Source organism: Thermobia domestica, chromosome 15 (genome assembly GCF_964235325.1).
Source record: "Thermobia domestica chromosome 15, izTheDome1.hap1.1, whole genome shotgun sequence".
Lineage (NCBI taxonomy): Eukaryota > Metazoa > Arthropoda > Insecta > Zygentoma > Lepismatidae > Thermobia > Thermobia domestica.
The window spans coordinates 12,058,959-12,072,442 of NC_137468.1; the positions used below are offsets into that span (position 1 = coordinate 12,058,959).

The following is a 13,484-nucleotide window of genomic DNA, read 5'->3' on the forward strand; positions in this document are numbered from 1 at the left end:
AGACGATTTGCACGAGTTGTTATATACGGGTAATTGATTCGTGTGTAGCTTGAGAGGTCAATGGAATAAAAATACATAATATGGAAGTGAAATCTGCGAAAGACTGTAGGGACTATTAATAGTGGGCGGAAGTATGAATATAGAGATGTAAGTAGTGGTTAAATCTCACCTAACCCGAAGACAACCTAGGTGTAATTTTAACATTTTCTCAAAAAAAAAAATCTGAGTTTTACGTCCCACGGTTATGCCGGTTAGGCTAAAGAAGACGGTGATAATGAGAGATGAGTGAAATGGTGAAATGAAGAAAGTGGGAGGAAACGGGAGTACCCCGAGAAAACCCACGAGCACGGTGTTTGTCCACCACAAACTTCACTTGGCGGGGGCTTTCTCAAAAAAGGCTGCCCCACGCAACTGTTATGCAAATCTAGCTTCTAATGACCACCTAGCACAAATTTGTACGTGTTTCTGGCGCCTGTCTCCTTGTACGTCCATTACCCCGAACCACTGAAGGGCCTGTTCCTTACGAACACTTTCCTATATGGACCTTCCAGCTTCGCTCAACTCTGAGTCGCAAAAGATGTTAAGTACGGTACCAGTTTCTAGTGTTCACCTACAAATGGTCAGTTTGTGTTTTTCACACGAGTAATCATTATAATGGCACATAATATTGCATGTAATATTATTTATGGCTATTACAAGTTTGCGCGCAATTGTTGGACAGGCGCGAAAGAAACTGGAGGACATCAAAATTCAATTATTGGAAGAGAACACCTGAGATATTTCAGTTTAACATTCCACGATTATGCCTTTCAGAAAGGTAGACGAACGATTAGAGCAAGTCAATGATGATAGAAGAATTGGTGGAATGATAGCCTGGTAGGAAACTGCAGTACCTCAAGAAAATCCACGGACACGATGTTGTCCACCACAAATTTAGTTGGATGGTAATCTAAACAGCGACATTACGCACCAGATGTAAGCGCTCTACCACTGAGCTACTGTGCCCTCACAATTAAGTTTAGTGAAAAAAAAAAAAACTGTACCCTTTCATTTCACATGTCAAGTGGGATATTGGCAAGCGGCAACAAAAACCGGTGTAGAAGACCACAATTTTTACAAAGAAACGGGAGTTATATAAATGTTAACTCCGTATTCTTAATCTGTATAAAAATGCCTAAATTACTTGCTAGAAAAGTCAAAATTGCTGCCATACCAGGGAAAGAAAACCTCTTCCAAACTCAAGAAGTTCATTTTTTCCATACAGGTATATTCTCAAAATGAGTATGCAAAATGAACATTGATTTACTTACTTTTGAATTTGGCAAGTCCCGAGTGCAGAATATTAGGAATTAAGCAATAGACTACTTGAATTACATAAAAAAAAAAGCTTTAATCTTTCACGGATATTGCATGATTTATGCATTATTTCTGAAAATTCTACAGTATAAAAATGATACGCTTAGCAAAGACAAAAATCAGTATTTCAATCTATCTAACCCAAGAAACTACGTAAATAACAGTAATATGATGGAGTACAACATTTACTACACATAACATACTTAGTACATCGGTTCAATGGAGAATTACATTCAATCACAAACAATCATTCTTTGCAAAGATGCACAACATATAGTACTCCCACCAGTGATTTAACACCCACACAACATTTTTAAAAGGTCCTAAAGCAAGGTAACTGTATATTTTTACTTTATTTGACTTTTTAATGTGTAACAAAATCAATATAATTTGAGTTTATATGTAGTATAGAAGTTTAGTATTTGTCGATTCCAGGCGTAAGGAGTCAAAAAAAAAAAAAAGACTGCGAAATTGCCTCCTTCGCGTTCAACCTTTCCCATTACGTTCATTCCACACCTTTCAAATCTTATTTCTAATGAGCATTGCGGTTCCCAAATCATTCTGCAGAAGATATCTCAATTCCACGTCAAACACCTGATGAATATACTTACATTATTAAATATGAATTATGGACTCAATCGAAAAGGTCACTATGCACAAACTTATTGACAATCCGTCAACCGAGGCAGCAGCAGCAGCAGCCTACGCTTCTCGATAATCTGCGAGTGCGAGATATTGCATCTAAGAAATTCGAGAGCGATAGAGGCAACTGTGACACAATCCTTACGTTAGCACAAGAATATCAGGACATACTAAATGGTACACCACCAGCAGGGTACATATTTCTCGAAGCAGCGATACTTGTAACATGTTTTTTCACAAATCATAAAACACCATGAAGTAGACATTCCATAATAATAGTAAAAGTAATGTCTAAATATTACTGTTGATGCCCAAAACTGTTCGCAAACTCGCATGTACTCCCATGCGCAAAAAAAAAAAAAAAAAATGCGCGTATACTGTAACTCACGATTTTTCGCAATTATTTCATTTTCCATATGTTTACGTGTAAAATTTAGTTACTAGTAAGTGGAGATAATAGAAAGCAATCCATCTAAGGAGATATTTCCAAAAAATATAATAAAATAATAAAAATATAAGCAAAAAACAAAATTATGTTCGGTTTTGTGTATACTGGCAATAATGTTTTCGAGGGAATTTTTGGAGTAGCACAGCACGATTGCAGAGGGAATAACAAGATTAGTAGGAGAAGAATTGAATGAAGGAACTGGAAATTGGAGTAAAATATTGCATTTATTGGCTTAAATCTAGGGTGTAAATTGTCTGCCAAATATAAATTAGCTTCTGTAAGCAAGATGTTATAAGGAAATATATAAACAAAGAGAAAAACTGTTGTCTTAAGTTTGGAAGTGACATGCTCTATAGCCATGAGCATTTATTTCTTAAGAAAAAGATAGACAACAAAAGAAAATCTGTGTGGTCAAGTGGGTAGAGTGAGGGATTAGTAATTCTTATACTGTTTTGACACCAGATCGAATCCCATCCGGTCCTGTTCAATTTTTTTCTTTACAAAACATTGTAGAAAGTGTATAATTTTTATGTTAATAAAACTGAAACAATACAATTAGGAAATAACTTTTTGTTTCCTCTGATGACGTATTTATTTAGAATTAGTGTACTATTAGTAATACCGATTGCTTTCAGTTTATGGTGTTGTATAGCTTCCTTTATCATCCTCTTTTCTTGAAAAAAAATTGTCTCCAATAAATTATGAAAAATATATATAGTCAGAAACAGACATCTTAGTATCAAACGTGATTTATCGTGATGAAATAAGCAAGTTTCCCGTTATTAAAAAAGAAAACTATAGAAAATCATTGAATTTGGTCTTAAGGTTTTTATTATGCTCTATATACATTCTTTATAAGACTATACTTTATAAGACAAGATGAGCGATCATACCCTCAAATTTAGCTAGTGAGTGAAAGATGTTTTCGGCACAAATATTTTACAGGTTTAGGTGCATGAAACACCAATACGCCATGGTCTTGACCTTCGTTTATTTCACATTATTATCCGACATATCATAGCAGGTAAAAAGCAGCATCAATCGGCAAGAAGAACTGCAAGTTGTGGTCTTAGTCTGTTTTTGATGCTCCGGACTCGATCGCCTAGCACGCTCGTCCTATACCTTGACTCATACGTCTATCATTCAGTGCAGGCACATATCCAGCTTTTCTTTTCGGAGGGGGCCCAACACGAATCCTCGTAAGCACGTAATTCTAATGTTTCAAAAATATCAATAATAATAATAATAATAATAATAATAATAATAATAATAATAATAATGCAACAGTTCTGTATTTCTCTTAAACGTTTCTTACTTGTCATTTATGAACCGGTCAACCTTAATTCTAACTCACATGAAATCAAAAAATATTTTCTAGAGACATGTAAGGAAAACTGTCTGCTACGTATATCACATAACAAAAATAGCAAATGGCAATGAGTGTATCGTTCTAATACAGTAATGTTATAAACAGACCGGAAACGAAATTGTAATCCCATTTAAAAGTGTTCTTTAATACCACCTGGTATCAATGGCATTACGGTATATTCTTACAAGTAATACTTCCCAAGTGTAACACTCCGATTTTGATAAAATTTGACAGGCAGATACTATACATAAAATAAACGAATACATGTTTTTTTTATTTTCTGCGGTAAAACTGTTTTACGGGGGCAAAAGCACTCATCCAAAATTTTGAAAGTTGACGCCCGAAAGACAAAAACAAGTGGACCAAAGTGTACGAAATTGTGCACAGATATGGCAGACGTAAAATGAAGGAATACGTGTTTTGTATTTTCCTGGAAAAAACGGTTAGGTGGGACGCAGACCCCTCCAAACCTTTAATCATGAAATATCAAAAGTGCTAGTAACAATATGAATGATGTGTGTAAAGGACGAAGAATTCCGATGCACTTTGTGTATGGACAATACGCAAAAACTAAACGAATGCCTGTTTTAGGGTACAAAATCCCCCATCCAAAATGATGAAAGTTGACGCTCGAAAGGCAAGAAGAAGTGAACCGAAATGAATGAAATTGTGCACAGATATTGTAGACGAAAAATGAGGGAATATGGGTTCCGTATTTTTCTGAAAAAAAGAAAAACGTTTCGGTGGGACACAGACCCCTCCAAAACTTTGTTCGTGAAATATCAAAAGTGCTAATAACAGTATGTCAGAAGTGCTTAAAGGACATGAAGAATTGGAACGACACATTGTGTAGGGACAATACGCAAAAAAAAAAAAAAAAAAAAACGGGTTTATTTTCTGCGAAAAATTGGTTTTAGGGGGCAGAATTCCCCACCCAAAATTTTGAAATCGTGCACAGATATTCTAGACGTAAATTGAGGTAATTGTGTTTCGTATTTTCCTGGAAAAAAGCGATTGAGTGGGACACGGACCTTCTAAGCTGTTGATTAGGAAATATCAAAAGTGTAAATAAGTATGTATACGTCAGAAGTTCCTAAAGAGTATGGAGAATTGCAACGAAACTTCGTATAGGGACAATTTGCAAAACAATAAATGAAATGCATTTTAATTTGTATGAAAAAATAGTGTTGGGGCCTAGAGCCCCTCCAAAAAAAAGTTAATATTACCGTAAAAGTGCAGGAAGGAGTGGACCGAAGCAAATGAAATTGTGTGTAGATATTGTATAGACTGTATGTAAAATAAGAACTTTCGTGTTTTAAAGATGTCCCTATCAATTTTGGCACATCAACAGCAAACAGGAAATTAATCGGCACGTGTTTTTGTTTATGCGGAAAAACATTGTAAGGGTTAAAGTTGCCTCGTGAAATACTACAAAATACGCTATACTGTTTGTGCTTGTTGTTGATCTGCCAAATTTGAAGAAATCTGATGGAGACACTTGTGAAACACGAGAGGCTTTATTTTTCATATCCAATATTTACAGACAATTTCATTCGCTTCGGTCCAATCCTTCCGACACTCAACGCCTCGGTCCACTCAAAAGGTTTTTTTTCTCTTTTCAGGAAAATACGAAGCACGTATTTCCTCATCTTACCTCTACAACATTTGTGAACAATTTCATTCAGTTCGGTACATTTTTTCTTGCCTTTCTTGCGTCAAATTTCAAAATTCATGGGGGGGACCTTTTGTCCTCTAAAACCGTTTTTTCGCAGGAAATAAAAAAGCCGAATTTGTTTATTTTTTGCTTATTGTCCTAACACAAAGCTTTGTTCCAATTCTTCATGTAAATTTAGGCACTTCTGACATACTGTTATTAGCGCTTTTGATATTTCATGATCAAAGGTTTGGAGGGATCTGTGCCCCACCTAACCGTTTTTTCCAGGAAAATACAAAACACGTATTCCCTAATTTTATGTCCGCAATATCTGTTCACAATTCCGTTCAGTTTGGTCCACTTGTTTTTGCCTTTCGAGCGTCAACTTTCAAATTTTGGGTGAGGGCTTTTGCCCCCTAAAACCGTTTTTCAGCAAAAAAAATAAAAAAGCACTTATTTATTTATTTTATGTATAGTATCTACCTGCCAAATTTTATCAAAATCGGAGTGTTACACTTGGGAAGTGTTACTTGTTAGAATTATAACAACAACGCATTGTCCACAGTTTGGACACTGACTCAAAGTAATCTGACATAAAAAAAACCTCAAAAGGGAAAAAGTAGGTTTATTAAAAAAGTGCTTGAGGTTTGGTAAGGGACAGCTTCCAGGAGCTCACGCTGGATACGTCACTGAGTCAATGCATTATATTTGTTTCTTGCAAAGATGATAATTAGATTCGTAATGTGTAAAATTATATCATAGTTTGTCTTTTTATAGGTCTTTCCTTAACACATCCATATTATCCGGCGTTCTGCCTGCCTGTTTTATGTCGGATAAGCGAAACTCTACTGTATTTTCAGATAGCATATACACAGGAGCTAGAGGTCGTCACGGGCCGGAATTTCTAGAACGGACCCGGCCCGTCCCCTTTAATTTATAATCTATAGGCATTAGCGGATTAAGGGCGGAGCCAATGGAGCCCAGGGCCCCCAGCTCAGGGGGCTCTTTAAAATCCCTCTGTTTAATACTTACGCTCGCGGTATAGCTAGATTTAAGTCTTTGCATCAGCAGCATTTAACTGTTAATAATGAATGCAATTATTTAATTGTTAATAATGAATTTAACTAAACTAATTATTGTAAACTTGGAACACATTCAAATATTACAGCATAGTTCTCGGTAGTTCCATAAGTAATTTCAGAGACCACGGTGTTTCAGTGGTAGAGCGTTCACCTTTGGTGCATGGAGTCCTTGGTTCGATCTATGCTCGCGCCAAGTGAACCTTGTGCTGGACAAACACTGTGCGTGGGTTTTCTCGAGGTTCTCCCGTTTTATCCCACTTTCTTCACTCGATCATTTCATTCATTTCAGTAGTAATCGCATGACTTGAGGCCATTTTTACCGCCCCCTGGAGCGAGGCGCCCGCCGCCGCCGCCAAAATTTTGCGCCCCGGGCGCCCGGCGCCCATTTTTTGGCTTACGTGGCCCGGGGTCAATGACCTAGGGGTACCTTGGCCCACCCCTAAATTTTGGCAGGGGTACATAGGACCACCCCCTTAAATTTTGAAAATTGCCAAATCTAAAAATTGGGTGTGGTAGCCTAGGACCATAGTATGTACCTCTATTAGTATTGGGGGTCTATGTCGTTCCCTTTCATGGGTAAAAAATTGCCAAAAATTTAAAATTTCGGAGGTTTTTGACCTAATTTATCCCCTTTGATGAGGTGTTATTATCATATATAGTTATATGGGTATATACAGATGTCAAATACCTTTCATAAGACATAGGTACATTTGTGCACCCCTTTAAAAATTTGGCAGGGATGCCTTGGCCCACCCCTTAAAGTTTTGGAAATTGCCCAATTTAAACATTTTGGTACAATAGTATAGAACCCTAGTATGTATTACTATAAATTTGGGTGGTCCACTTCGTTCCCTTTTAGGGGTACAAAATTGCCAAATTTTAGTACAACCACATGTTTGGTTTTTTGGCTCATTTTATTCCCTTGGATGAGGTCCTATTACCTTATATAGTTATATGGGTGTATACAGGTGTTTATTTCCTATTGTAAGACATAGGTACATTTGTGCACCCCTTTAAAAATTTGGCAGGGGTGCCTTGGCCCACCCCTTAAATTTTGGAAATTGCCCAATTTAAACATTTGGTATAATAGTATAGAACCCTAATATAGATCACTATAAATTTCGGTGGTCTATCTCGTTCCCCTTTTAGGTGTATAAAATTGCCAAAATATAAACGTAAGCAATACGTTGTACCACGTGTTTGGTTTTGACCTAATTTATTTCCTTGGATGAGATCCTATTTCCTTATATGGTTATATGGCCATGTATAGGAGTCCATTCCCTATTATGAAACATAAGTACATTTGTGCAACCCCCTTGAAAATTTTTGGGAATGGTACCTTGGCCCGCCCCTTAACTTTTAGAAATTGCCAAATTTAAACATTTGGTATCATAGTACTGGACCCTAATATATATTACTACAAATTTGGGTGGTCCACCTCGTTCTTTTTAGGGGCCATTTTGGTAAAAATGGCCTCAAGTCATGCGATTACTACTATTTCTTATCATCACTGTCTCCTTTAGCCTATCCGGCATAATCGTGGGACGTAAAACTTAAAGATTTCATTTCAATCAAAAAACACTTGCAGGAAGTATGTAATTTCGAATAAAACAAACTACTATATACAATTCTGAGTATATTATTCTTTTATGAAATTCTCGCGAACCTTATTTCTAAATTGAAGGGTAAGAAGACTAAATTTATTCTCTTATTATTATAGATCCATTTCAATTGAAGCAGTTGGAATAATTGGAAAAAAATATAAAAAAACATACCCTATACTCCAGTGTGCCACAATCGGTATAACGCGCCACACTGGTGTGTCCAGCAAAGTGAACAGTGTGACGCAAACTTTTTCCTATTATTTGCAAGAATATTTGTCGAGTTCCTGTTATTATTATTATTATTATTATTATTATTATTATTATTATTATTATTATTATTATTATTATTATTATTATTATTATTATTATTATTAACGATTTTTCCATGGATCAGCTGTCTGTATACGGTTAAGCAACCACAAGTATCACATTGAAGGAATGAGTGTAATTATTTACTTTAATAGTAATACAAAAGTCTAGTTGCTTGTATATTCTACCGGTAATAACTGCATCCGTCTAGAAAGCTAGGACCAACAACAAAGGGATATCAAGTTGTGACCACACACCGCCCCAAATCGTGGGTGCCACAAGTTCTCTTCTACGCCTTAGAACAATAAGGGCTGTAGCGTTCAGGGAGAGAGAGAAACAACTTAATTCCATTGCAGTTATATGCTTATTAAATGTTAACTTATATTTATCAATTATGTAAGTGATCGTATCGTTTTCTGTTTATTATTATTATTAATAATAATAATAATAATAATTCTTATTATTATACATTTCTTAATACGTTGATTGCCATGTGTATGGAATTCCATACATACGGCTGTTCTGTACAGTAGAGCGTGATTATTTTCCATACGCAAACAATGTAGATATTCCAAGTTTGTTGTGTTCGTTCTATAGGTGTGTATGTAATTAGATACATATGGCGTCGAAATCAAAATTTAATGTCCATGCCACGTATATGCAAAACCATAGACAAAGACATTTATGAACAAAGACATTGAGTTTGAGTTTAACGTCTCGTTCAGCAACGAAGCTATATGAGACGTCGGCCTACTGATTAACGTGGACTCCGAACCACATGAGCTCCCGCCGGACGAAAACAAAGACCTTTGGAATTGACAATTGTTTGGACATTCCAGTCGAACCTACCTAATATTAACAACGTTTCTACGATAATTTCGTAACATTGTATTATTTCTTTTGTTGATTAGCTTGGTTAGGCTTATTTAAACACTTTCTTCTTTGCACCGACGTGTCGCATCTCTTGGATGAAGATACACTAGCTCTCACTGTAAATCTAATCCAGAACCAATGCACTTGAACCATTTCACCACAACAAGGCACATTTAAAAAGAAGTTTCGATTTTGTTCGGAAAATTGTGATTAGGTGTAACATTTAAAAATATATTTAAGAAAGGGTACGGAGTAAACGCACTGTACTTTCTCGCTCGAATTTTTTACAGTGACTTATGTTAGGCTGCAACTGTTATTGAAACTTTTATTTGGGAAATTGCGAATAAAATAATGTTTTGGAAAACTTTGCTAGAAGAAACTTCAGGCCCAAAAGTAAAGTACCCATTGGTCATATTTCCGTTAGAAATAACTTGATCCATATATTAGAATTATAAAGGATATAATTGTATGTGAACTATAAGCAAAAGCGTCTGAGTAATTTCTGAGAAAATTATGCAAAAAGTCACCCCCAAGAATAAATTATCCCTTGTGGATCTTTTCAGTACAAACGAGCTATGCTATATTGTTAGTGTTTTCATAAAACATTTATTTATGAAATACGAACACAATCGCCTGAGTCGTTCTTCAGAAAATCGCAGGGTAAAACTTACTGTCAAAAGTAATATACCATTTCTAGATTTTCCGGATGAGGGAATTATACCATATAGCTAGGTTATTTATGTAACACGTATTTATAAAATATGAACAACAAACATATCCTGAGTTGTTTTTAGGAAGGTCATCGGGAAAAGCTTATCCCCAAAGGTAAACTCTTCTATCTGTAATTTTGACAGTATATCGAGTAATTTTTAAGCAAATCGTCGGGAAAAATTTCACTGACAAAGTAAACTATTTCTTTTGGATTTTTCTTTTCGGAACAAGCGAGTTATACCATATTGTAAGATTATTACAGAAAATATTTTTACTGAAATTAGAACAAATTTGTCTCAGTTATTACTGAGACAATTGTCAAAAAAAATCAACCCTTGAGAAAACCACTTCTTCTGTATGTTATCGGAATAAACTATTTATGCTCTATGTTAGTTTATTAACGAAATATTTCTTTACGAAATATGAACAAAATTGCCTGAGGCGTTAATGGGAAAACCATCTGGGGAAAGCTCACCCTGATTAAGCTACTCCTTCCAACGAGTTGTCATATTGTTAGGTAATTAATGATACGTTTATTTATGAAATGTGGTTGAGAAAATTGTGCAAAAAGAACGCATACCATACAGTAAATTACACCATATATATTTTTTTCAGAAAAATTATTCATATGTGGTGGAGATTTGTTAATAAAATATATATTTATCAAAAGTAAATAAAATCGTCACAGCTTTTTTTGATAGTAATACTATTCATGGCTTTGGATTAATTGTTTTAACAAAAGAGACACTGACCAAAGCTTAATACTTTACTTTATTTTAAATTATAATTTGTTACTGTTTCGGATATCTAGCAGAAAAAGAATTTAAACTCTGTTATAACAACATTTATATATATGTCTGTATTTTCATTAATTTCGATCGTGTCTGAAGAAGGATATGCTAGATATCCGAAACAGTAACAAATTATAATTTAAAATAAAGTAAAGTATTAAGCTTTGGTCAGTGTCTCTTTTGTTAAAGCTTTTTTTTATTTGAGAAAATTGAATTATTTTAAATTTTAATCCTTCAGTAAATTACCATTGCTTTTAGGTGTCGAAGGACATAAAATTCGAAAGATATTATGTTATTAAAACGTTATGTCTAGAATTCGGTGCAGATACGTTGAACAGTATGGCCTCTATTTGAGTGCGTGTAAAAGCGTGACGAACCGAGAGACAAATAGATGGACAGACATCGAAAAATCATTTTTTTTTCGATATGTAGGAGCCATGTAACTTGAATTTATTGAAATCTGGTATTCGGTTTTCATAACTATCACCACACTTTCTTCTTTCGTCGCTCGAATGTGAAAACGAATAGGCCTACACCGACACGTAATGTGATCATTTGTAATCCCAAAAATTTAATTTGTTATGTTTAATGTGTGGTTACTCTAGGAAAAAAGCTTATGCATGTTACATCATTTTATTATCAGTTTTTCACGCTACTGTATAGTTCGGTACGATTATAGTTAATATTCATGGCATCTTTTGGAAGCTTTCGCGTTCCTGACAAAGAGAGCTGTAAAATTTAGTTTTGTTTAAAGAAAGCACTCTTGCTTTTTTTTTCACACATACTTGCATTTGCTGCACTTGTGGATATGAAACAAAAGGAGAGAGAGAGAGAGAGTCAGAGAGAGAGTCAAAGAAACACACACACAGAAACACTAGAACAGTTTTTTTTCTTCATGACAACGAGCTATCGCTGTGACTGTGTTCCTCACGCTGTGTGTAAAGCTGCAGGTTGCTCTTGTTTTGTTTTTTCCAGTTCCTGACTCACAGACACTCGCAGTGAGTTGAAGCTGTGTAAAAACGGAGAGGGAACGGTTAAGCATATCATACCATAAACTAAAAACAATCGCTATTAGTAATAAATAGTAAGCTAATTCTGAATAAATACGTCATCAGAGGAAACAAAAAGTTATTTCATTATTATGTTATTTCGTTTCTTATTAACATAAAAATTATACACTTTCTACAATGTTTTGTAAAGAAAAAAAAATTAAACAGGACCGGATGGGATTCGATCTGGTGTCAAAACAGTATAAGAATTACTAATCCGTCACTCTACCCACTTGACCACACAGATTTTCTTTTGTTGCCTATCTTTTTCTTAAGAAATAAATGCTCATGGCTATAGAGCATGTCACTTCCAAACTTAAGACAACAGTTTTTCTCTTTGTTTATATATTTCCTTATAACATCTTGCTTACAGAAGCTAATTTATATTTGGCAGACAATTTACACCCTAGATTTAAGCCAATAAATGCAATATTTTACTCCAATTTCCAGTTCCTTCATTCAATTCTTCTCCTACTAATCTTGTTATTCCCTCTGCAATCGTGCTGTGCTACTCCAAAAATTCCCTCGAAAACATTATTGCCAGTATACACAAAACCGAACATAATTTTGTTTTTTGCTTATATTTTTATTATTTTATTATATTTTTTGGAAATATCTCCTTAGATGGATTGCTTTCTATTATCTCCACGTACTAATAACTAAATTTTACCAATAAACATATGGAAAATGGAATAATTGCGAAAAATCGTGAGTTACAGTATACGCGCAATATTTTTTGCGCATGGGAGTACATACCCAATTAATTAAATGAATCTAATTTTTAAAAATTATTTACTGAAGTCAAATAAATTATAAAATAATTGGGAATATTTTTTCCGGAGCCCGGGTATTTCGAATAATCCTATATAATATGTGCATGAATCAATTCAGGACAACAAAAGAAATTGATTGACACCAACTTTGGCCACTTCCGGTTTCGAATTACAATTTACTCTCTGGAGACTTGATATTTGTAGTGACCCGAAATATACAATATGCATATCAATCGATTCAGAGTAACAAAAGAAATCGATTGACAGCAGTGGTGCTATTCTAATCTTTTAACAACCGTCTCTCTCTCTTTATATATATATATATATATATATATATATATCAGGGGTGGATCCAGGACGGACTTCTGGGAGGGGCGGTGGGTTGTAATGCTGCTACTTGGAGCTACTTTTAAGAGTTATACAGTTAAGAGTTAGCTGCTACTTGGAGCTACTATATATAAAATAAGAAAGTTTCCCCTTCTGGGGTGGTGATCGCTCGATCGTTTCCCCTGGATCCGTCCCTGATATATAGGGTGTTCCACCAGGAAAATGCCATATTTTTAGGCATGATAGTGTTGGTCATGACAAGCAATCGATCGAGATATCGATGAAAAGAGCATTCTATTTCGTACACATTGCTTCGAAGGTACATATCTCGAGAACTAATCAAGTCATTGGACTCATTCAAAAACGTGTTGCAGATAGGTAGCACACGTAGGCCTAATAGGCATTAGGAACAGTTCAGTAACGCTGTTTTTGATCAATTTTACCCCCTCCCTCTCCCTCGTCACACTTCGTAATGCAAGGCTGAACCCCTACCCCT

At 35.1% G+C, this 13,484-nt stretch overlaps 1 protein-coding gene across 4 annotated transcripts in view; it reads right to left on the reverse strand.

Annotated features, from left to right (window-relative positions):
• Positions 1 to 2,114, reverse strand: part of LOC145672076 (neuronal synaptobrevin-like) — a 66,416-nt gene extending 64,302 nt beyond the window's left edge. For 3 of the 4 annotated variants that reach the window (XM_081741320.1, XM_081741323.1, XM_081741324.1), the window contains exon 1: positions 1,873 to 1,951. In XM_081741320.1, coding sequence (XP_081597446.1) covers positions 1,873 to 1,916 — 44 coding nt within the window. In that variant the 5' untranslated portion in view covers positions 1,917 to 1,951. The other variant, XM_081741321.1, reaches the window with a different exon arrangement.
• Between the last annotated feature and the right edge of the window lie 11,370 nt (positions 2,115 to 13,484).